General features: G+C 37.6%; 1 protein-coding gene across 2 annotated transcripts; it reads left to right on the plus strand.

Annotated features, from left to right (window-relative positions):
* Nucleotides 20,495-26,492, plus strand: LOC109829216. Of its 2 annotated transcripts, XM_020396375.1 has the most exons (8): nt 20,517-20,639; nt 20,768-20,900; nt 24,305-24,439; nt 24,573-24,635; nt 24,882-24,929; nt 25,042-25,095; nt 25,952-26,012; nt 26,103-26,492. In XM_020396375.1, the coding sequence occupies exons 3-8, from the start codon at nt 24,335-24,337 to the stop codon at nt 26,141-26,143; spliced, it is 372 nt and encodes a 123-aa protein (XP_020251964.1). In that variant the 5' UTR covers nt 20,517-20,639; nt 20,768-20,900; nt 24,305-24,334; the 3' UTR covers nt 26,144-26,492. The 2 variants fall into 2 exon arrangements, with proteins under 2 accessions (XP_020251963.1, XP_020251964.1); XM_020396374.1 differs by lacking the exon at nt 20,768-20,900 and having other exon boundaries at nt 20,495-20,639.

The following is a 26,714-nucleotide window of genomic DNA, read 5'->3' on the forward strand; positions in this document are numbered from 1 at the left end:
GGCCAGACCAATCACATCCAAAGTATTCCAGCCTCTTCTATAAAAGAAACGAGTCCGGAACACTTTGGAGGGGGTATCTGTAGGCATCAAAAACTGCCTATAGGTCTCCACAAACGGTTCAATGTTAAAGAACGTCGATGAACGACTGAAGTGAATCGACGAGCTACATGAGCAGACAGGATTTCGGAACAACGAAGATCCGGACCAATCGGAGACCCGGCAGTGTTCACAAAAAGGACAACGCCCTTCGTGCCTCGACCACTCTACAGATAATCCAACCACCAGAGAGGATCGAACTCTTCGTCAAGCATCCAACACACCCGGAATCACTCAAATCCGAGTTCGGACGAAGAATCTACAGGGAAGACAACGAAATACACCTAAACGGAGTCTCGGCAAGTCGAAATACCCCGGGGGTGTCTAGGAAAAGCCTAGACACCCCAGGGGTGTCTCGGCCTGGCCGAGACACCCTAGGGTGTCTCAGCTTGGCCGAGACACCACGGGGTGTCTCGGCCCCCTAGACCCCCCCTACATGCTCCTAAACACTATAAATAGCCCACTTGGGCCTTGCTTTTGAGAGGAGGATTTTTGGAGAGCCTTGGCGAAGCCCTGCTGCAGTGAAGAGTGGTCGAGCGCTTCAACCGAGGAGGAGAGGTCTACATCAGTCTTCATCACCCATTCCCCGTCTTATCCTTAGTATTAGCCCTTGGCGTTAATACTAAGAAGAGCTAATATCTCGCTTTAGCCGAGATTGACGCTTTAAGCTTCTAGATCTCACGCGGATCGACGAAGCTCTGTCCGATTTTTCTGGATCAGAAGTTTCTAGATCTCACGCGGATCGACGAAGCTCTGTCCGATTTATCCGGATCAGATCTGATTGCCCCGGTGGTCCACGGATATTGACGTCCCCGTCACAGGCCAAAGACCCACGCAAGCGAGACCGCACCAAAACGGGATCTCGTGTTTATTTTCGATAAAGTTGTAATCTTTGTTTTGTTGCACGAGAAGGTCTTATAAAAAGACCGACTTTTTATCGATTCTTGTTGTAACGCTTGAAGTTGTAACAGATTCAAAAGCAATGAAAACAGCAACTTTCCCCGAAAACAGAGTTATGGTCCTATACAATAACAGGGGGGACGAGATCACTGATGGAGATGCTACTGTGAAGGAATTAGTGTCATTCTACAAAAATCTTATGGGTACTGCAGTTAGCACTTATCCAGCAGATATGAATATAATCAAAGCTGGCCCTTGTCTCAGTGATCCTCAAATCAATTTGCTATCTAATCAGTTACATATGAGGAGATTAAATCTACAATATTCTCTATGTCTGATGATAAATCACCAGGGCCTGATGGATATAGTGTTTCATTCTTTAAATCTACATGGAATATAGTTGGAGCTGAGGTAACTCTGGCCATCAAAGATTTTTTTTAAGACTGGAAAGCTTTTGGGGATTGCAAATACAACTTCAATCACTCTTATACCAAAGGTACAATGTCCAAAAACCCTAGCAGATTTTAGACATATCTCTTGTTGCAATTGTATTTACAAATTCATATCAAAAATTATTACAAATAGAATAAAATCTGTAATGGGTAGCTTAGTGAATGAAGCACAGAGTGCTTTCGTACAAGGGAGGCAAATAACTAGCAATACTATGCTAGTTCATGAGCTTGTTAAAAGCTACATCAGGAAACATATCTCCCCAAGAGCTATGATCAATATTGACATTAGGAAGGCTTTCGACTCTATAAGCTGGAGCTTCATTCAATCTGTTCTTACTAGTCTAGGTTTTTCTAAAGTCATGATTAACTGGATAATTATCTGCATCACAACTCCTAAGTATTCTATCTCTTTCAATGGTGGTCTCCATGGATATTTCAAAGGGGAACGTTGATTGAGACAAGGTGATCCACTCTCTCTCTCTATCTCTTCATTCTGGGAATGGATTATCTGTCTAGGAGCTTGGCCACATTAAAGGAAGACAGAGCCTTTAAGTTTCATCCTAAATGCAAGAAACTCTAGATTTCTCATCTGATTTTTGCAGATGACTTACTATTATTTGCAAAAGGGGAAACTTATTCTGTGCAAAAACTCTATCAGTGCTTTAAATCATTTGGTGAAGTGTCTGGATTAGAAGCAAATTCTGATAAATGCTCAATCTTCTATGGATGAGTAGAGGACTCAGTTAAAAGAGAAATTGCTAATATTCTTGGTTTTGCAGAGGGATCAATGCCTATAAAGTATCTGGGAGTTCCTCTAATTACAAAAAGATTATCCTACAATGACTGCTTTCCCCTATTTGATAAGATCACAAGACAACTGCAAAGCTGGACTAAACACAGGAAACTGACATATGCAGGCAGATTGCAGATAATTAAAAGTGTGATCCTTGGAGTGCTTATCTATTGGACATCGAACTACATTTTACCTGTAAAAGTTCTTCGCATGATAGATGAAATATGTAGGCATTTTCTGTGGGGTAAAGATGAACATTCTTCCAAGATGTCTCTTGTAGCTTGGGAAAAGGTCTGCTTAGGAATGAAACAAGGTGGCCTAGGGATTTATTCAGCTCAAATCTAAAATACTGCTTCTGCTCTAAGAAGTATATGGTTCATACATTCAAACAAAGAATCTCTTTGGATAAAATGAATCCATAAAAATTATCTCAAACATGGAGATGTCTGGCAGGTCGAAGCTAGATCAGGAGACTCGTGGATGTGGAAGCAATTACTTAGAATAAGAAACAAGGTGATGGCTGAATTAGGAGGAGCTGAAAATGTCAAGACCCTCATCATGTCAAGTTGCAAGAATTCAAAGCCAATACTGTCGACATTATACAAAAAACTATCCCAGTTGCTAACTCAGTACCATGGCATAAAACTCTGTGGGGTGGTCTCAATATGCCCAAACATGCTTTCATCAGCTGGCTGGCGATTCAAAACAGACTTCTCACACAAGATAGACTCCTCAAGAGAGGAATAATCAGTGCCAACCTGTGTTGTATGTGCACGGGGATAAACATTGAGTCGAGAGACCATTTGTTCTTTGAATGCACATTTTCCTCCTACATATGGAACTCAATCATGGATTGGATGAATTTCAAAAAGAAATCTTGTAACCGGAGTCAGATTTGGAACTGGTTTTCAAGCATAAGAGGGAAAGCTCTACAGGTCAAGCTCAAAAGACTAGTTTTGACAGCTTCAATTTACTGTATATGGAGAGAGAGAGGAATGCAAGGCTGTTCACGCAGAAGATTAATAGCGCGGATCACTTGATCAATGTCATAAAGTTTGAAGCATCTACAATCATTTTCAACAATCCCCCCTAATTGGGATTGATAGGTTTTTTGAGGAGTGTATCTGTTTCTGTTTGAGTTCTCAGTAAAGAATATGCTGAGTTTTCTTGAGGTGTACATAACTTCATATATGGTTGATGAATAAAAATTTTCATTTACCAAAAAAAAACTTTATCCTTATTCTAAATGCTAATATACTTTTTTCCGTCCTAATTGATAAAAAAAAGTAAACTTGGATAAGGATATGAGTAACATCAAAGCGTTCATTCTAAAATTTTGAATATTATGTACATGAAATACAAGAGTAAAATATCATTAAACAAATTTACTCAAAAAGTATAAAAAATAAAAATATCATCTAGTCAAAAATATGAAAAGGGCTTTGTTAACGAGTGCCCCAGTTACTTGTTAAAAGTCATTTATTAGTCCCTCAACAACTCATTAATCTTGAGATTAAACATGAATACTAACATTTTATGTTTTCGAGTTGAGAATTGAGAGTTATTCCAGTAATTCTGACAGTTACAATCAATTTCAGTCTACAAAATTAAATTTCTAAACAAGAAACAACAATATGAACCTATTATCCAACTATATATATTCAACTTGGACCAAGCACAAAATAACATTTTCTGTTTCCCCCCACATCATAATAATGAAAACGAAAAATGCCTTTATTTTAAGGGCTAAAACCAATACACATCCTATACTCCTAAGGTAACCTACAAAATAATTGGCGTTAGCGTAAGAAATCAATGTCTGCCTACATTTGTTCTCACATGTGGGATCATGAGGCCCAATCCTATAACTTTTTTAAGATAATATTGAGGCCTAATCCTATAACTTTTATTTCAAGAAGATGATGTATTATGATTTAACTAGTTATTATGTTTACTTTGACTATAAAAAACTTCAATTAAAATATTTCAGTTTACAACCCCAAATTCTTTTTGAAAAACATTTACAAACCCAAGTTTTATTATAATAATTTGCTTTCTTGAATAATTTAATTCAATTATTAATTGCAGGTTTAAGAGCATGTAAATCTAATTTAATTCAATTATTTATTTGTAGGTTTAAGAGCATGTATAATTTGTTCAGTGCATTAATTACCCCCATACACTTTACCCATAATTTCTTTCTAATATCGAGAATAATGGGGTGGTTGAAGAGGTAATTATAAATAGGTCTAAGAGCATGTAAAAGCTCTTTTAAAAAATAAAAAATTCTACATTACTAGGAAATTTAGGGGCTGTTTGGTTCCTTTTTTTGGGTGGTAAAAGTGGGGAAAGCTGCCAAAAAGCTAACATTTTTGACAGCTTTCTCCTCTTTTACCACCCAAAAAAACCTATCCAAACAGCCACTTAAAGTTTGTAAGTTTTTAAATGATTCTTGTTGCCTCGTGATTGATGTTGTGGAGAAATTGGAACTAAATCAAAAGTTAATGAGCCTATCTTAAATACAGTTAAGTATTAGCTCCAACTCCTACATTAAATTCACTACTCTTTTTCAAGTTTTAGCTCCAACTCCTACATTAAATGCACTACTCTTTTTCAAGTTTTGTAATGTGAGAATACTAGGGCTGTCTAAATGGGCTTCAGGCTCGGACCCGGTCGGGCCTGAACCCGGTCCGGATAAGGCCCGGAAAATCCAGGCCATTCGGGTTCCAGGCCTAGGTTCGGGCCAAGTTGGTGAAGCCCGACCTAGGCCCGGTCCGGCTTGGTTTTTAATTTTATATATTATATATATTTTATATATATAATTATAATGTGATATGATCATTAATGTATACTTATATATATTTTTAAGTGTATATTATTATTAATGTATACTTATATATTCTTACATATATATATTTCTAATGTATACTATATATAATTATAGTAGGATATGGTCATTAATATATACTTATATATACTTACATATAATATATAGATATATACTAATATAATAATATGTAAGTGTTGCGCGCAGCGAAAATTTCGGTAGCACTTCGGCAGCACAACAAGAGAGTCAGATCGCAATAGGAAATCCTGTTTCACAAAGGAAACAGGAACCTTAAGTAAAATATCTCAACCAAGTAAGATATCAGCTCTTTCTCTCATCAGTTCTAGGACTGACCTGTCGAGGGAACCTAAAAGCTATTATAAATCACACAAATAGCGAGACAATCAATTTTACGTGGTTCGACAAATTGTCTACGTCCACGGGCCAAGGAGAGGGGAGATCTACTATTAGAGAGAATACAAATAGGGTTTACAAACACACGAAGTCTCATAAATAAAACCCTCAAACAAGATCTCAAATTCTCTTTCAAATTCTCTCTCAAAACAACAAAAAAGCCTCTGTTTCTCAGCCGACTTTCTGCTGTACAAACCCTCCTTTTGCTTTTTTTTCTCCGCAACCGCAATTGTTTTTCTCCGCAGCCGCAAAACAAAATCAGCCTTGCACACCAAAACCTAGGTAGAGGAAAACATCATTTATATAAAACCAATTTAGGCCGCACTTGGGCCACTTCAGCGCCCGATCTCAAACGTGAACATGGGTGTGTTCACTTGCTTGTGGCCCCCACTCACCCCACTCACAATTCTCCACCTCGGTAAAGTTTTTCCAAAACTGAGCCGACACCAAAGCAACCAAATGTCTTACTTGTTGTGTCCAGTACGTCGTAAAGTTAATTCACGACAACGGACTCAATCCACAACAAGTCGAGAACCCAAACAAGAGTCCAAACAATCTCACTCCCATCGAAACCAATACCGGCTACATCATAAAGACTACCTACGTATCCTCTTGACCAAGGAATCAAGCCTTACGTAGTTCACCCAAATGGCCGCCAACGGCCTTAACAATCACGAATGTGTAACAAGTTTCGACAATGATCAAACTTGTTGCTCGGAACTACCTTAGTGAGCATATCCGTCGGATTATCCTTCGTGTGGACCTTCACAATCTCCACATCACCATCTTCAAGAACATCCCGAACGAAGTGATAACGAACATCAATATGCTTCGTCCGCGCATGAAAAACCTGATTCTTCGCCAAATAGATAGTACTCATGCTATCACAATGAATAGTGACGGACATCTGTGATATACCAAGTTCTTCCAAAAGTCCTCGAAGCCAAATAGCCTCCTTCACAGCCTCCGTAACTATCATATACTCTGCCTCCGTCGTAGACAAAGCCACCGTCGACTGTAAGGTGCATCTCCAACACACCGGCGTACGGGTCAAAGTGAACACATACCTTGTCGTGGACCGGCGCTTATCCAAATCCCCGACATAATCCGAATCAAACTATCATATACTCTGCCTCCGTCGTAGACAAAGCCACCGTCGACTGTAAGGTGCATCTCCAACACACCGGCGCACAGGTCAAAGTAAACACATACCCCGTAGTAGACCGGCGCTTATCCAAATCCCCAGTATAATCCGAATTAACATAACCAATGCATAACTGTCCACATGTAGTGTCCCGCTCATAAACTTAACATTGAGCGTACCTCGAATGTACCTCAAAATCCATCTCACGGCGTCCCAATGACCCACTCCTGGATCGTGCATGTATCTCGAAACCATGCTCACCGCCTGTGATAAATCGCCTCGTACATACCATCGCGTACATCAAGCTCCCAACCGCGCTCGCATACGGAGTCTTCGACATTAACTCTTGATCTTCAACTGACTTCGGTGAGAGGTCAGCAGAAAGTTTCAAATGGGCTCCCAAAGGTACACCAACTAGCTTCGTATCCATGCTAACATGGAATCGCTGTAGAACCTTCTTCAAATAAGCCACCTGTGTCAAACAAATTCTGCCATTCTTCTTGTCTCTGCCGATCTCCATCCCTAGAATGCGCTTCGCCTCGCCCAAGTCCTCAAAGTTGTGCCTTCAACTCATCTATAGCAGATCTGAAAATAGAGGCAACCAATATGTCATCGACATAAAATAACAAATAGATGTACGCACCTCCTTTCAACTTGCGAAATATACGCAAGGATCAAACTGGCTCCGAGTGTACGAATGACCAATCATAAAACCATCGAATCGCCTATACCACTGTCAATGAGACTACTTCAAACCGTATAGCGATTTCTTCAATCTGCAAACCAATTTATCTTTCCCTGCAGCTCAGAATCCCTGCAGCTCGGAATCCCAATGGCTGAGTCATATATATTTCTTCATCAAGATCACCATGAAGAAATATTGTCTTCACATCCAACTGATCTAACTCCAAACCATATTATACTACCAAAGCTAGCAAAATCCGAATCGAAGAGTGCTTTACCACCGGAGAGAAAACCTTATTATAGTCAATACCTTCCTCCTGTGCATAGCCCTTCGCAACCAACCTAGCTTTGAACCTCAATAGAGTGCCCTCAATGCCCTCCTTCTTCGTGTATACCCACTTGTAATCAATTGCCTTCCGTCCCTTTGGAAGCTCAACAAGCTCCCATGTATCGTTCTTATGAAGAGATTCCATCTCCTCCTGCATAGCCACCTACCAGGAATCAGCCTCCGAACTCTGCTCGGCCTCTCTAAATATAGTAGGCACCAACTCATCGATACTCTCCACTGGAAGTGCATACACAACTGTGTCGGCATACCGTGTTGGCATATGTATATTTCTCCTCTGTCTCCGAACCGCAATCGAATCCTGAACCTGAGTCGTCGGTCCCTAATCCTACATATTAGTACCCGTATCCTCCGTGTCACTGTCGTGCTCACCTAGCGTCACCTTAGTCGGCACTCTAATGGATACTGTACCATCTAGATAATGTGGAGTTGCATCGATCTCTACCACCTGCGATATCTCCTCCGTCGGGTCGCTCTCCACCTGATGAGAGTTGGGAAGCTTCAAGATAGAAGCCTCATCAAATGTGATGTCTCTACTCAGCATAATCTTCTTATCAACTGGATCCCAAAGCTTGTATCCCTTAACACCATGCTTGAATCCTATAAATATGACCTTCCTAGCTCGAGGTTCCAATTTATCTGTTCTCACATGATAAAATGCAGGGCACCCGAATACCTTGAGCTGGTCATAGTCGTGTGTTGGCTCTCCCGACCACTTTTCCATTGGGTTCTTCCCTTCAATCGCAGATGAAGACAGCCTATTAATGAGGTGGCTTGCATATGTAAGTGTCTTAGCCTAAAAGATCTTCTCCAACCACTCTGTGACAATAAGCATCAGATCTTCTCCAGTAAAGACCGATTCAACCTCTTTTGCCACCCCATTTTGCTGCGGTGTATGACTAACTATGAAGTGTATCTCTATGCCCTCGTCCCGACATAGCTGCTAAAAGGGGTCAGAAGTATACTCACCACCGTTGTCGGATCGCAACATCTCGATCTTTCTCCCAGTCTGTAGTTCTAATCTTTTTTCCACTCCATAAATATATCTAGGATTTCACTCTTCTTCGTCATGGTGTACACCCAACAACACCTAGAATAGTCATCAACAAACGTGACGAACCAATGTTGATCACCAAGTGATGCAGTCTTGGTGGGACCCCAAACGTATGTGTGCACGTAGTCCAGGATGCCCCTCGTCTGATGAATGGCAATCCCGAACTTCACATTCATCTTTTTGCCAAGAACATAGTGCTCACAGAACTTAATCTTCCCACTCTTGGTTCCCTTCAATAGCCCCTACTTGCACAATGTCTGCAGTGACTTTTCACCTGTGTACCCCAACCTATAGTGCCAAAGTCTGCTCATGTCCGTTTCTGAAATAGCCGAAGCAACCTGATCAATCTCGGTGCTTCCCTTCAGATAATACAAATTTCGATTGCGGACTCCTTTCATCACCATCAATGATCCCTTAGTAATCTTCGCTACAGCGTTTTTGAAAGTCACCTTGAATCCATTCGCCTCCAAAGCTCCAACTGAGATAAGATTTTTTTCAGTTGAGGAATAAATCCCACCTCCTTCAACTCACGGACTACTCCATCGTGCATCCTAATCCGCATGGTGCATATCCCACAAACGCCACGGGATTGATCATTTCCTGTGATAACAACACCCCCGTCGACTTTCTCAAAAGATGCACACCAATCTAGCCTAGGGGTCACATGATAAGTAGCACAGGAATCAAGCATCCAATCTGATGCATTCACATGGTTCACCTCCGGAGTAATCAATAGAGAAAAGCATGAATCATCGGAATCATCGCCTTTCGCAATATTCACCTCATTGGCCTTTGGGCCCTTTTTTCTTGTCATTCTCTTTCTCCTTGAGCTTCAGGCAGTCTCTCTTCTAATGTCTTTGCTCCTTGCAGAATACACATTGGTTCTTTACTAATTGGTGGCGGTTTCTTGACTTTGACCTCCATCTATTACCATCTTTCGGATATGAGCTTCTACCTCTCGTCGATAAGGCCTCGCCTGAAGTGCTAGCACGGGAAGTCTCCTTGTCCTTCCTCCTCAAATCGTAATTGGTCAATGCGTTAGTCACTTCACTATAACTAATAGAAGATCTCCCGTTCAACAAAGTGAGCACAAAGGTATCATACTCCTCATCCGGTAAGGAGCCCAATAAAATAATAGCCTTTTACTCATCCAAAATTTTCTCATCAACATTTGTCAAGTCCGACAACAACTTAGTATAGTTGTTTACATGCGTCGCTAGTGAGGTGCCTCTGGACATCTAAAATCTGAAGAGTCTTCGCAGCAAGTGCAACATGTTCTAAACACTCTTCGTGAGATACTTGTTATTGAGAATTTCCCACATCTTCATTGCAGACGTCACCCCAATCACATCATATTTTAGTTCCTGTTTCAAACAAGACCTGATCACCCCACACGCATTCCTATTCATCTTCTCTTATATCGCCTCATCATATTTAGGTGTCCTCTCGTCGACCATGATGGTCTCTTTCAAATTCTGAGCATTGAGCGCATCATGTACGTCTTTCATCCACAAACCAAAGTTAATTTTACCGTCATACTTCACCACACTAATCTTAGTGTTCTGAAAACCAACATCCACAAACCAAAGTTAATTTTACCGTCATACTTCACCACACTAATCTTAGTGTTCTGAAAACCAACTTGTATTGTACTCGCCATCGACTTGCTGCTTTTACCTTCTTCTCCCATTGCAAACTAACTCCAGATTGTAGAGAAAGAATAAATTTGATAAAAATTAAGAACCACCCAACTGAACCCTAGATCGGATTCCAAATAGATCTCCTATCCACACGAGGAAAGCGAAATCTCCAACGGCAACTCCTAATGCTATCTCCACCAAAGCCTAGAACTCCAAGAACCAAGCTTCACACAAGAATATTCCTCCACCAAACTCCAAAACCCAAGATCTGAAATCTGGGCTCTGATACCACTTGTTACGCTTAGCGAAAATTTCGGCAGCACTTCGGCAGCACAACAAGAGAGTCAGGTCGCAATAAGAATTCCTGTCTCACCAAGGAAACAAAAATCTGAAGCAAAATATCTCAACCAAGTGAGATATCAGCTCTTCCTCTCATCAGTTCTAGAACTGACCTGTCGAGGGAACCTAAAAGCTATTACAAATCACACAAATAGCGAGACAACCAATTTTACGTGGTTCGACAAATTGTCTACGTCCATGGGGCAAGGAGAGGGGAGATCTACTATTAGAGAGAATACAAATATGGTTTACAAACACACGAAGTCTCACAAATAAAACCCTCAAACAAGATCTCAAATTCTCTTTCAAATTCTCTCTCAAAACAGCAAAAAAACCTCTGTTTCTCAGCCGACTTTCTCCTATACAAACCCTCCTTTTGCTTTTTTTTTTCTCCGCAGCCGCAATTGTTTTTCTCCGCAGCCGCAAAACAAAATCAGCCTTGCACACCAAAACCTAGGAAGAGGAAAACATCATTTATATAAAACCAATTTAGGCCGCACTTGGGCCACTTCAGCGCCCGATCTCAAACGTGAACATGGGTGTGTTCACGTGCTTGTGGCCCCCACTCACCCTACTCACAGTAAGTATATACTAATACATACTTACATAAATATAATAAGATCAATCTAATTTTTTTTTATCATTTTTTAGCAAAAATCTAAAAAATACAAAAATAAAAAAAATCGGGTCGGCCCGGGCACCCTATGTCCGAGTCCGAACTAGACATTTTGCCCGGTCCGAATCCGGAAATGGGACAGGAACGGACCAACCCATTTGGACAGCCCTAGAATACCCACCCATTAAATTCCCAACGATAAAGAGTAATAGCTATGCTACTGTTGTTTGACAAACCAAATATTAAACCGTGATGGAGAGTTAAATGGTTTTACTCACAAGCCCCAACTCTGACTTTGTTTTTCTCACTAAAGCTCCAAAACTAAATTCCCCACAAAACCCCCAAAAACTTTTGAAGATTGTCTTAAATAACCCCCTAAAACTTAAGTTTTCCCATAAAATCCCCAATAAGCAAGGAGAAGATGATCTCAGAGAAATCAAATAAAGAATCACTACAAAATAAGTGGGAAATTCTCTATGTTTGAGCAAACGTTGGGGGAATTACCAACGTTTGCTAGCAACATATGATTACCAACGTTTGAGCAATCGTTGGGAATTACCAACATTTGCATCAAAAACGTTGGGAAATTCTCTATGTTTTCTCTAAATTTGTTGTATGTCCCACATCGGATAGTTTCAAACAATACGAGGGCTGTCCATTTTACCGGCACGTTTGAGCAATCGTTGGGAATTACCAACATTTGCATCAAAAACGTTGGGAAATTCTCTATGTTTTCTCTAAATTTGTTGTATGTCCCACATCGGATAGTTTCAAACAATACGAGGGCTGTCCATTTTACCGGCAATAGAGGGGGGTTTTCATTTGTTTTCTTCACACCAAAAACTCATCTCTTCTCTCTTATACTCTTATACTCTCTCTTATACTCTTATACTCTCTTATTTATACTTTCTAATCCAATCCCCAAATGGCTTCCGGATCTGATTATGAAGAGCAAAACATATCTCCCGATCCTGAATTGAGTCCTCCTACTATGAGTCCTCCTACTATCAGTCCTCCTACCGAAGTTAATCCCGAATCCGGTGGCGACGAATCTGCACCAAGAGCTCCTAAACGGCCAAGATCCGATGTGTGGAATTTTTACGAGAAGATCGACGTCACCAAGGATGAACACGGTAGGATCCTCACCCAGAAGGCTAAGTGTGCTTTGTGCGGCAAGATTTTTCAAGCTCATCATAAGAGCGGCACCAACCACCTCAAACGCCATTTAGATAAACACAACAAAGGCCAGCCTCCTCAAGGTGATATCCGACAATCCATGATTTCTCAATCCTCCTCTTCTGGTAGTCTCGGTAGTTGGAACTATGACGCTGCCAGAGCCAGGAAATGCGTAATCAGGTTTATCATTCTTAAAAACCTTCCTTTTAAATTAGTAGAAGATGATGAATTTGAAGATATGTTTAGAGATGGTTTTTATCCTGCATTTAAAAAATTTTCTCGTCAAACCTGTCAACGTGATATTTTAAAATATTATCAGCAAGAACAAGAAAAAATAATTTCTTATTTTAAAAATTTAAACTGTAAATTTTCTTTAACTTCTGATATTTGGACATCTAGAGCACAAACTGGATATTTATGTATCACAGCACACTGGATTGATGAAAATTGGCAAATGTTTAAAAGAGTTGTTTCTTTTATTGCAATAGAAGAGTCACATACTGGTGCTAATGTTGCAAATTTAATAATTGAAGAACTTATGAAATTAGAAATTTCACAAAGAATATTTTCTCTTTCACTAGATAATGCAAGTAATAACAATGTAGCTGTTGATTTTATCAGATCATCTTTATCATTGCCATGTCATGGTGATCTTTTTCATATTAGGTGCATCTGTCATATTTTAAATTTAATTGTTCAAAGTGCATTTACTGAAATTAAACCCATGATAGAAAAGGTTAGAACAGTTGCTTACATGCATAGTGCTTCTGAACAAAGACTTAAAAGATGGAAACAATTTTGTAAAAGAAAAAATGTAAAGCCTAGACTAATTCCAAAAGATGTTGACCATAGGTGGAATTCCACATATGCAATGTTAAGTGTAGCAATAGAATATAAAGACATTATAACTGATTTTATAAACTATTATGCTTCTAGTTCTAGTTCTGGTAGCACTTATGGAATAACTGAAGATGAATGGACAGTTATATGTAATTTAAATGAAATGTTACAAGTTTTTTATGATGCTACCATGTTATTATCTGGCTGTTATTATCCAACCATTACTTTAGCTGCTTTACAAATTTTAAATATTCAAAATTTTTTTGATAAATATCGTTTGGATGCTACTTTTGGACCTATGGTTTTTGAAATGGAGAGCAAATTTAATAAGTATTTTAGGCCTATTCCTCATATTTTTGGTTTGGGGGTTCTTATTGATCCATGCTTGAAGGATATTGGCCTTCGAAGTTTGTTACAGTCATTGTATGGTGGACAGGTTATAGACTTAGATGATGGAACCACCCTGAATGCTACTACTCATCATTTACTTATTAGAAATTATTTTCAAACTTTATATGATGAGTATGCAGCTAGACATGGTGTAGCTGCACAACAGTCTGCAGCTTCGGTTTCTTCGAGCTCATCCCGAGCCCGAGGTAAAAGTGTAAGTTTTGATAGGTATGCAATGGTAGCCGAGCTAACTGGTGGATCTGGACTTGGATCGTCATCATCGGAGGTTTCTGAAATAGATGAATATTTTTCTGCTTCTTTAGTTAGATGTCAAGGAAATGCTTTAGATATTTTGCAATGGTGGAAAGTATATGGATCAGTTTCATATCCTATACTTTCCACCATGGTTCGTGACTTACTAACAGTGCAGGTTTCGACGGTAGCTTCGGAATCCGCCTTCAGCACAGCAGGTCGTTTGATCGACGATCACAGGACATGCTTGGATCCGTATACTGTACAAGCGGTGATGTGCTTACAAGATTGGTGGAGGTACGAGAAGCGAACGCAAGGCATCGATCGGATGGCTGGAATTGAAGATAAATTTGAAGAATTGGGACTAGCAGATAGATATAAAGAATAGATTGTAGTTTTTATATCTTAGCTTAAAATTTGTAAAGAATTATTTTGGAAATAATTGCAAATGATAGTGATATAGGTGAGTAGGTGCCAACCTAGTTGGGATTTACTTATCTATTGTGATGCGATTAATTCCAAAATAAATTTGTACTTGTAATTTGTAAATGATTTATTAATTATTAATAAAGAATTTGTTTTTATCATTTTTTATTTGTAATTTATGTCATTTTAAGTAATTAATAAAATTATTATTTTTATTATTTTTCTTGTCTTTTTTTATAATTTATAATTTAAATAACATTAAAAAAATATGGAAAAAAATAAAAAAAAAATAAAAAAAAAGAAAATTACCCGGGCCAGCCCGGAACCCGGCCTGGTCGGGCCCGGACCCGGCCCGGGGTACCCGGGTCCCGGTTTTGCTCGGCCCAGGCCAGCCCGGCCCGGATGGACAGGCCTATAATGAGGCATTTTAAAACATAGTTGCGGAAGAGAAGTGCATCTCTTTATATGAACTCCCTAGGATTTCCCTCCTTGTTGGTGGGCTTTGGATGATATTTATGTTCGTAGTGGGCTTCGCTGTTTATGAAAAATGGATTGTTATTCATGAGTTTGAATTAAATAATAAAATGTAGGGTAATGTGTCCCATTGAAATAAATGACAATGTATGTGGATTTGACTTAGATGATAATTTGATAGGTTACATTTTTTTTAAATGGTTTGATAATCTATGCTTAATAAATCTAAGTTGAAATATGATAAAAAGAGAATAGTTTATATTTTGTAATTGAAATTGGTTAGTGGATTATATTCTAGATTTCTTACCTCTTTTGAATCCTCCATCTTAACTTTCTTAAATTTTTTTTTCATTCTTGGTTTATTTCTTGATTTTATTCATTCTTCTTTCTTGCCTTGTGATTTTATTTATTCTTTAATTCTTCCTTCTCTCCTCTAAAATTTAATTTATTATCTTAATTCTTCCTTCTCTCCTCTAAAATTTAATTTATTATCTTTTGCAAATATTCACAACAATCACTCATGACATTCACATTTATTCTTTATTCCTAATTGCCACGCACAAAACATAAGAACCATTTCTAATAATCTCTTAAAATCACCTTTCTCTTTGGATCGATATTTTTTATACTATAACTTGATAAATTGTGCACTTGCAATTTTGGTACATAATTATGCCGCATCAAGTTTTTTGTTATTCATGAGTTTGAATTAAATAATAAAATGTAGGGTAATGTGTGCCCTTGAAATAAATGACAATGTATGTGGGCTTGCTGAATAAAATAGGGATAGCCAACATAGTCAAATGTTGATACCCTACTAACTACATCCTCCGTTTGCAACATTTGCACCAATCGTTGGTGCTGAACTTTGCAACGTTTTTGTTAGATGTAAAAAAAAAAAAAAATTCGTTGTTAAATATATACCCTTATTTTTGTAGTGGATATAAATAAGAAGACAATAAAGCTCCTCTAATTTTACAGGAGACACTTTTGGAGGCCTTGCGGCAAAAGCTTATAAAAGTTTCTAGGATCATTTGAGTCTCCCTACAGTTTTAGGTGTGTAAGAAAAGTTTGGGGGTTTACTGGGAAAACAAAGTTTGAGGAAATTTTGTCGGGACACCCCAAAGCTCTGGGGGCTTTCTGAAAGTTAATCTAAAAACAATTAAGAATAGGTCATATAGCTAGATTGGTCCCGTGAGAGGAGCAACCTTTCGGCGTGAGAGGGACTTGAATTGTATCCAGGGACAGTTTGGGCTTGGATTAGAAAGTACGAGAGCAACACGTTTATTTTCACTTATAATTGAAGAGACGTAAATGATCCTGAAAACGGTGCAAGTTGATGCTAACTTATTAATGTTGGCTCAACTCCAGGTGTTAATTAAAAAGATGTCTAATATTACTGACACGTAAAGGGTGTAGATAATTGTTTGGATCGATATAATCCTTCATAGATCAAGCAAAAGAAAAATTAAGCACAAAGCGCACAACCCAACACGCAAGTTCTCTCCATTTTCTGCCTGACTTCGCAACATATAATATAAGAAAAATTCCATTTTAATGATGGTCAACTCATTATCCAATAGGAGGGGGACACCTCACTTGTCCTCCTTATTGGTCCTATTTTTTCGGTCCCTGTAATGATGGTCAACTCATTATCCAATAGAAGGGGGACACCTCACTTGTCCCCCCTATTGGTCCCATATTTTCGGTCCCTGTAGCAAAGCTCATAATATAATTACTCAAGAGTTAAATTATCGCCAAACACTTTATCGGCTATGCAAAGTCAACGCTGGCGGTTGACAAAGTCGACCTATCGCGTCCACACAAATATCATATATTGACTTATCACGTAACATCAAGTATGAACAAACCTACTACAAAACACTCTATTTATGGTAACCTGAACTAATTCTAACACTAGGTATAAGAACTTAGCTTATTCTACATTTAGTGTAACGATTACGGTATTATCATTTGTAAATCGCTAGCTTGAGTATTGAAGGGATTGTGAACATGCTCCGCCCTCGGCCTCCTGATGAATTTTTCTCGTGAGCCCGGATCGTTTGATGACCATCGAAACAACATATAGGCAGCCTTCTACAAGCTAAACCGACTTCTCGAAGGAAATCACTAGTTCCTAATTTATAGTTTTCTCAACAACCTATTCAAGCTCTGTTATTTGAATCTTACCACGTATAAGTAAGAAGATACTTGACAGCCACATCATTTTTTTATTGACGAAAATAATAAACTACAATAATCCAAGATTGATGTAGGACGCTTAACGGACAATTTCATGGAGGATTTGGACAATCACGAGCTCAATACAGATTTATACGTATTATTAACTTCCGTAAAGAAACAATCAATCTTCCAACCTAGAAGGTGGATTCTGACATATTATATATGTAAATCGCCTATCTCGACGAGCCAAAACCAACCAGATTGTCAGATTATTAAAATATCACCAATAGTACCCAGTTTTGGCTGAAATCCAAAAATAATTAGCTTTTAATTTATTTTTAGTCATAAAGTTGGAGTCTATTTAGATTAGGAAATAAATTCAATATTAGAGTCAAATTAGATTAGGAAACAAATTCAATTTTGATTCATGATTTGTTTCCTCTATTATAGGGAGTTTTTTTAGGATAAAATTTGATACTTTCTATTTTTTTGTTATTTTAGTCTTACTAGGAGTCTTATTTATTTTTCTATTTAAGAAGTGTCATGTAATCCCAAAGAAAAATAACTTTTCATCAATAAATTTTTTTTAATATTTTCTTTGTGGATTCGAAGTTCTTTGTGAATTTGGAGATCGTTCTTTGTGGATTCAGAGAATACCCCTTGGTGGATTCCGAGATTATCATTTTTGCGCTGTGTCAATGATGGTTTTGTATGGTTTAGGCATGCCCTTATGTTCTTTTAAAGCACATTCCAAACTGAACAAGAGGATAAATAGTTTTGCAAATTCTAAAACTTGGTTAGTTAAAATTTTATGAGATGAACAAACTCATCATTTAAGATCAATCAATCTTCTGCATGTTATAGCCTAATTAATCGTGATTAGAATGGAGAAACCTTTCTGCATTTGATGCCGTGGACCGAGTTCTTTTGGTCTTTTAGGGGGGAAAAGGGGTGAATGACAACACCTAAATACTTGTTGTTTCACTACTTTTATACTTAAATATCTTAAATTATAAAAAGTAGCACTTTAATTTCATAAGTTGTAAAAAAAGGCACTTAAATATCTTTAAGTTGTAAAAAATTAGCACGTTATTGCCTTCTGTTAGTTGCATGTGAAAAATATTCCTAAAAATATTCCAATGTGATTAGCACATAGCATTTTTATAATTGTATTTACCATATTTATTGTCATATTTACCATTATATCTATTCTCTATTTTTTTATTAATTTCTACGAAAGTGTATTATTGTTAAACAGAATTATTTAACGATGTTTAACATATTCCAAGGGAGAACAACTCAGAATATTAAAATGTTGCATTTTATAATTTAAGATTAAGATATTTGTTAGGGCCTGTTTGGTTATTTCCAAAAAAAAAATAGGAAATAGAAAACTCCCTCTTGAAATGATTTCAGCACATTTTAAGAGTTTTCTCAGTTTTATTTTATTTTATTTGTTTCGCAAAGAAAACTCCACATTTCACTGCCAAGTCACATAAACAGACAAAAAAAACCTTCATAGTAACAGTGTCTTGATTTCTATTTCTTATATTTGTTTGAGCACAAGAAAAAGAAAATAAGAAACCACGGTATTAAATATTATGTTTTATTCTTCTTCACTATTCCAACAGTGCTTTTACTAATTAATAATTCAAAGAAGTGATATTTCCCAGTGTTTTCAGAGGTTTTTGTTATGAAAACACATTTCTTAAAATTGTGATGTGGCATCCTACGTGACACTTCATTTTTTAAATTTTAAAAACGAAACAAACATGAGAAATGAAAAACTCTTAAAAACAAAAACCCATATGGCACTTGTTCATTTCTTGAAAGTTGAGGTGGCAACACATTTCCGATTTTTTTTGATCAAACAAACGGACCCTGGGGAAAACAATAAGGTGCTTGGGTCTTATTTAGCTGAAAAAGAAAGGAAAAAAATCTTGCAAGATGGCCGTACGAGCACAAAATTTCGCCATGATGCCCACGGATCGGAATGTCACCTCCCCATACAACCAGATGACGCGTTATGCTCTAACAAGCCACTGACTGTGGGACCCACTTCAACACCACCGAAAGCTGCCCCAGCCTGATCACTTCCTCTACCGTCAGAATATAATAATAATATTCTTTTCCTTACTTGTTTTTTAAAAGCACAATTGCACTTAGATACTTTAAAGTTTCACTCAGCTTTGTATTTAGACACCCCTGCTTTTTTTGGCATTTACATACTCCATTGTATTTAAAATTGACATATCAATATTCTTTATTTTGCAAATGTAAAGTTTTCATGTGAATAGGAATCAATTAGCATGAGAGTGCCATATTAAAATATTCAGATAATTTTTTTTCATATTTACATAATAGAAGATACTAATATGCTAAGGGGGTGTTTGGTTCAATTTCTACAAATTATAGGAAATATTTTCTACCTAAAATATGATTACCTTGCATTTCTTAAAAAAATATAGGAAAATTTTGAGAAGTCAAAAAGTATCAACTTTTTTTTTTACTTTGCTTGTTTGGTTCAAAACAAGAAAATGACCCATAACTTTATAGAAAATAGCAAGAAAAACAAGAAAATGACCCATAACTTTATAGAAAATAGCAAGATTTTCTATAATTTGTAGAAATTGAACCAAACACCCCCTAAATTGAAAATAGCAAGATTTTCTATAATTTGTAGAAATTGAACCAAACACCCCCTAAATTTATAGAAAAATGTTAACTTTATAAAAAATATCAATGTGGTGTCAGATTTCTAGGTGATTCCCCCCAATGTTACATTACACGCTGGGCGCTTTTAGGCGTCGGACTTGACGCCCAGCGCTTAGTCGCCTAGGCGAACGCCTAAGCGGTTTTTAGGCGTTTTTTTTCTTTCTTCATTTAAGTGGTGGTCGATGAGGTTTTGCTGAAGGTCTGAGGAGGTAGTGGAGGTGTTCATATCTGGAGGTTAATAGAGTTTGGAGGACGTGTAGGCTATGACACATAAAATCATAATCAAGACCTATAGGGTGCAATCCACGTAAACAGACAATGCTCCCCTAAACGCTCGTAAAATTTAGGTGGGCAGCCTAAATACCGCCTAGGCGCTAGACGCTAGTTAGACGGCCTACGTACCGCCTAGGCCTAGACGTACGCCTAAGCGGACTAGGCGGAGGTTTTTAAAAACAGTGTTTCCGCCCATTTTGAGAGGAAATTGAATTCTGTAAATTTTGGTACTTTTTTGTACTTTACAGAAAACATTTATGTAATTTTTTTTGAACCAAACACAGTTTACGAAAATCTACAGAAAATTTTTAATTATAGAATTACCATTATCAGATATTTTAAGAATTTTTTTTTATAAAATTGTGCAACCAAACACCCCTAAATTTAAATAATTTAAGACGTATAGATGCCATAAAATACAAGCCAGGGTATATATATGCCAAGCGCGTGAAACTATAAGGTATTTAGCTGATACTTAGCCCGTATTCTTCTCTTGTTTCTTCTTCTACAAAACTTTTCTCCACTTCTTATTATTTCATTCGCCAGCCACTCAGAGCTAGGAGAAAGCCCCTTTTCACTGGATTTGAATTTTTGAGGAGAAAAGGTAACCTTTTCCCCATTTTTTGTTGCACTTCTCCACCCGTGTATAATATATTGATTTTTGATCTTCAGATCTGTTGTTGGTTTCAAAATTATTTTGAGATCTATTGATGGGTAGTAGATCCCATGTAGGTCATCTCAATGAAAGCTTCGCTGATCCAAGATTTAATTTCGAAGTAAAAGGAAAAGGAGTTGCCAATTAAATTAGTTTGGGGGGATCATGGTGGGAGACTATGCAGATTGTAGGTGATGATATTTAATGAAGGTTGATAGGGATCTAATGGAAGCGATTCACGATGAGAATGATTGGTGGAGTTGATTTAGGAATAATTAGAAATCGATCGATATTGTTTGGTTGCTTTTACTAATGATTTTACATTTTTTTTTTAGTTGTGCCATGTGTAAACGTTGATATTAATTTTACGTGCTTGGTGGAAAGTAATCAATGTTATTTTCTTGTTAGGCATCAATAATATTTAGCACGCGGTGTTTTTGTTAGCGTAAACAATGCTAAGAAATATGCATGCTTGATAGAAAGTGCCGGACATCTTAGAAACTTAATGGATATCCTTTGGTCGTATTAGAGCATGTTTGGCAAGTGGTCAAAATGGAATATAAGCCACTTTGACATGTTTGGCAAATGGCTTGTTTTGGATTATAAGCCACCAAAAAATAAGCTGGGGTATCCTAGCTTATTTTTTTGTGGCTTATAAGCCACATGATTTGACCAAGTAAAAGCGCAATATACCCTTATATTTCACAAAATTCCAAGCGCCATTTATGTCTCTCCAACCCCATTAAGTGCTTTGTGGTCATTTTGACAATAATGATGGCTTATAAGCCACCCATTTGCCATACTACTATTGAAAATGACCACAAAGCACTTAATGGGGTTGGATAAAGACAAATACTTGAGCACTCCATGCGCAATATACCCTTCGTATATCTTACTCGAGTCAAACGTAGATTGTTACTTGTTTGGTTGATTATAAATTTTCATTGGTGGTTATCAGAATTTTACCTCGTTTTTGATTCTATCACCCAACAAACTTTTTTCTCCCCTTGCTCATCTTTTATCACCCTTAGGTTTTGACTCAAAAAATTTCAGCATGATCTCCCAAATTTAAGGAATCATTTCTTTCATTCATGCGAGTTTGAGTACCTTGCAAGCGCATTAGCTTTACCTATTTCATTTTGTAGAAATAGAGGTGCTAAGTCAGTAAGTCGTGTAGTAGGAAATGTTGTGAAACTTAGCAGTGAAACACGGTAAATGTCAATGTGAGGGTTTTAAAGGCTTATGGTGTTTTACTTATCCCAGTCGATTTTCCCAATGGTGGGGAGCCACTTCTTTGCTTATATTTGGTCTTTGGTCTTTTCTTATATTACACTGATTTTTTTTTATAATTCCATCCTTCTTTATGTTGCTTCCTAATTTGTTTGATTGATTTTGAAGTTCCATTACTGGTTATCAGAGCCTTAGCTCGCTTTTCATCCCATCACTCAAACAAATTTTTCTCCCATTGTTCGTGTTTTATCATCTTTTGGTTCAACTCAAAAGAATTTTAACATGAAATCTCAAGTTTACAAAATCTTGTCTTCCGTTTTGTTAGTTTTGGTAGTTAGTTAATGTAAACCAGTTCCTTTCTTTAACCATTTGTTAATAACTATTTTGAGCAAGTTTTATTTTAATTTTTTCTCCTCTTTTAGATTTTTTAGTCATTCCAATCCTAGATTTAGGGGTTTGTACGTGAAAATTGCTTTGATTGATGTAATTGATCTAGGAAAGCGCTGAATGATGCTAGAATGTGATTCTCCAGCTGATGGACTAGATTTTGTGTAGGCATAAGGATTAGGTTATTACACCTAAGAGAAATCTAATACTGAAGAGAAATTAGGAAAATATGTCAAAGAGACTTACAAGGAATTTAGATTGAGGCTTTCATCCTTCTACCTGTATGCTTGTTCTGGTTGTGTCATGAATACGATTTGAGCATTTATGTTCACGCCTTCATGGAAAGGATCGTGTCTAGCAAAGGCAAGTTAAGTGATTAGTCCCACATCAATGGTTAATGGATGGACTAACGTACCATGGTTAAATGTTTAGCACTGCAAGGAGGTTACTAACTGTGTATCTGGTAATTGATTACTGTTGTGGCCAGTTCAGACTGCAGATCATGTTTCCCATGATTCAAGGTTCTTAAGTTTGAGCTTGGAGTGGTTTTATGTAGCTCCATGTCATGGTAAAATCTTACATACTCTGTCATGCTGTTGTGCACTGAAGTCAATAGTTGTATGTCTTTTATAATTGGTGGCGGTTGCAGCTTGTTCAGTTTGAAGTTGGTGTTGCAATGACTTACCATGGTATGTGTTAAGGATCACAGTTCAAGGTGGAGATTGTGTTTGATCACCAAGGTTCAGACTAGGTATCAAGTGGTATATACAAGTTGAGGTGGACGTGGGAAGAGATCAGTCGTCAGGTGGTTCACGGTTCTCATATGTTCCGTATCTAACCTTCCTATGTTCCGCCTTTTTTTATATCCTAGTCGTCGCCTTGGCATATTTATAGTTCCATTTAGTATCACAAGTCTCGTCTCTCTTATTTTAGTAACTAGGCTAGTTTTATATTTTTCGTAAAACAAAAGGATTTAGAATCAGAAGAAGAAAAAACAAAATACATGGGATGCATTTTTAGTAAAGTTAAAAAGAGAAAGCCTATAGTGCATATTAATGGTCAAGAAATATTTAAAAGTAATCACTTAAGTAATTTAGGATCAATCATTCATTGTGATGGTGAAATTGGGATGATGTTGTCCATCGAATCAAATTAGGATGGTTAATATGGAAGAGTGTTTCGAGAGTCTTATGTGATCGTTGAATACCAATGAGATTAATGGGAAAATTTTATACGGTGGTTACAGTACCAACAATGCTTTATGCATCATATGTTAGGCAATTTAAAAACATGTGTAGAAAATGAGTTCAGTAGAAATGAGAATGTCACGATGATCTAGTGGGTATTCACTAGAAGATAGGAGAAGAAATGAGTGCATTAGTAGTAAATTAGAGGTTGCTTCTATTGAGGATAAAATGAGAGAGAATCGGCTAAGGTAGTTTGGTCATGTATAACGAAGACTTGTAAATGCCCAGTTAGGAAACATGACCGTTTTATTGTTAATGGGGTAATTTAAAAGAACTTGGTTGGAAGCAATTAAGAAGGATATATTAATGGTTAGATGACCCAGAATAGAGCGGAATGGAAGAATAAGATTCCTGTGGCCAACACGGAACATTTAGGATAAAGGTTTTTGTAGGCTAGTTTTCTATTTGTAGACCTTTAGTACCTCTTGTGAAAGGACTGATGTTCTTCGAAACAGATTACGTTGGAAATAGCCCTCACCTAGCATTTTTATCTCTTTGCTCCTGGCATTATAAGGCAAGATATTACACTTCTTTTGATTCTGGTATTTATGGATCTAACCATATATTGTGTGATTTAAAAATTCTTTGAAATGACATCGTCTTTGAAGTTGGAATTCATGATGTTGTAGGCATTTTCTGACTTGGCTGCGAGAATGCATGATCATAAATCATTTATCGTTAAATCAATCCATTCACCTTCCATATAAATTGTGAGATGTATGATAATAACATCATACTTATTTTCTGTAGCTACATCTGTAAGCTAAACTTGAGAATATCATGGAAGAAATGAAGGCTTCAGGTACCAATGAACATGTCTCTGAGGAGAGCCCTGCTCCTGTGGAGCAAAATGAGGGGGGTTCTATGCCCTCACCAGCAGAGGAGGTGATAATTCTGATGTCTCTGTCTTTTTGTAAAGACTAATATCCTACATTCTAACAATTGATGGCATTTTTTGACATATTCTTGGATATTCTAAGATCATGCAGCTTTATTGATATTATTATCTCTTTTACAGGAGCAAGCAATCAGAAAAAAGTATGGAGGAATGTTGCCCAAAAAACAGCCCCTCATATCCAAGGTAATAGCGCTAGTTCCAACACAGTCTCATCTATTCTATAGTGTCCTGAGCCTTGTTATTTGATAATGAATCTTAAAAGGTCATATATTCAGGATCATAAGCTGGACAAATGCTAACTTTATAAAGATCTCTACAGTTCTCTATGATGTTGATTATGAACATCAGCATAGATCTTAACAAACAAAGATTGCTAGTTTTTCTTGAGCATTCTTATTCAATACTCAGTCAAAAATGTTATTTTTCCAGGACCATGAGCGTGCTTTCTTCGACTCTGCTGATTGGGCTCTAGGAAAGGTACCACGATCAAGTTTATAATCTGTTTCCTCCTATACATTGTTAGCGAACTAGGAATTGTCTGAAGATTCATCTTCCAATCTATATTCTCTTTTTGCTCTATTCCTTGTAGCAAGGAGCGCAGAAGCCCAAAGGACCTCTTGAGGCACTTCGCCCAAAGCTGCAGGTATTGACTTTGTTATCTTTTGCCTTCCCTTTTCCTACTTGAATCTCTTCAGTGATAGATGCACAAATATGAAGTCTCTTATCTCAGTTTGTTTGCACCTCATGTTTAATTTTGTTAGGAATATCTTGCATCCATTTGGTTAAGAGTGGGGTTTGGTTAGCACAAGGCATGGGATTGGATTTAGTCCCACCCACATCAGAGAAAACTCAGATGGATATATGGTTAAATATGCTTCGATTCATGACTCACATAGGGTTTATCATTTTGAGTCAAACTGGGCCCAAGTAGATTCACCTAGTTCATCTGCATTAATCAGCCTTTCGGACCTAGCAAACTGGTATCAGAACTCATGGTTTGTTGGGTCTTAGGGTGCTTGTTTGCTTTGACACTCCATCACATGAGTTAATAATAATGCTCGAGATGGGGAAAGGTTGTAAAGTTACATGTCCAGTGGTGTTTAGAGACCCTTTGGGTGCAAATGTTATCACACTTGTCTGCAGCGTGATTCTGTTCATGCATGACGTTTTAGTTGAGAAGCTATCTCCAGTAGCCATCTGTACTGGGCTCGAGTCTGACTGAATCCTATGAAGGTGGAGATTTGTTATAAGTGTCTCACATCTATTCAGTTTAGGAGTGGGCTTCGTTGGCAAAAGAAACGAGATCAAATTTAGTCACATATAAGGGGGGAAACATAGTGAATAAATGGTTAAATAGCTTGGAACCGAGACTCAAATATGGTTAATCCTTGTTAGACTATCAGGCCCAAGTAGATTGGCACGGTTCATCTCTACTAATGGACCTTTTCAGCCACACAAATTTTCATTCAATGCTTTAAGTTGTTACTTTTATGTTTTAGCCCACTGCAAACCAGCAATCGAGGTCACGGCGTTCTGCTTATGCTTCTCCCAATGCTGAAGGTATGTTTGATTATATTATGTAAAGCCTCGTGTTGTTCTTACCACTTGGTGTTACTGTGATAAAAATGTTGATTTCGGTTTTGAATACAGATGGGGGGAACGCTGGCCCTGAGGACATGACCACCAGCTAAGTTATTGCGCTGGAAGTTTACGTAACCAGCTCTGGTTGTTTTTCAATGCAATAAGCAATTCCAATGTGTTGGTTGTATTCGATGTGGACCTTGGCTGTATTTGATAAGCCCATAATGTATCATTATATAGACCAATTGCTTCACTTGTGAGAACAGGTGCCCCAGTTAGTGCACTGGCTGCTCATTTCCTTGTTCTATGTTGGTTGAGACAAATACTGAATGAGCCTATGTTTACCAGGCCAAAACATTGAATGGTGTTGTGTAATGAATTTAGAACTTGCTCAAGATACATGTTTATTCATATGAGTTATTGGATAAGTAAATTTGAATTGGGATTTTATTTGGTGCATCAGCAAGCAATTTTCATGTCTTTACACAGGGGCGTGCTTTATTTTCTGGGCTTTGAAGCATACGAGCTAAAGCTGCATAGCTACATTGCATAGTAATAAAAATTTGCTCTGAATGTCAGGTATGACAGAAAAATTTGCTCTTGAAACTCCAGATGCGCTCACATTGCCTAATATTGCAAGTAATTTATTATCTGATTGCCGTGTGTCTAGTGCAGTTAAAG

The sequence above is a fragment of the Asparagus officinalis genome, chromosome 1, assembly GCF_001876935.1.
Source record: "Asparagus officinalis chromosome 1, Aspof.V1, whole genome shotgun sequence".
Taxonomy (NCBI): domain Eukaryota; kingdom Viridiplantae; phylum Streptophyta; class Magnoliopsida; order Asparagales; family Asparagaceae; genus Asparagus; species Asparagus officinalis.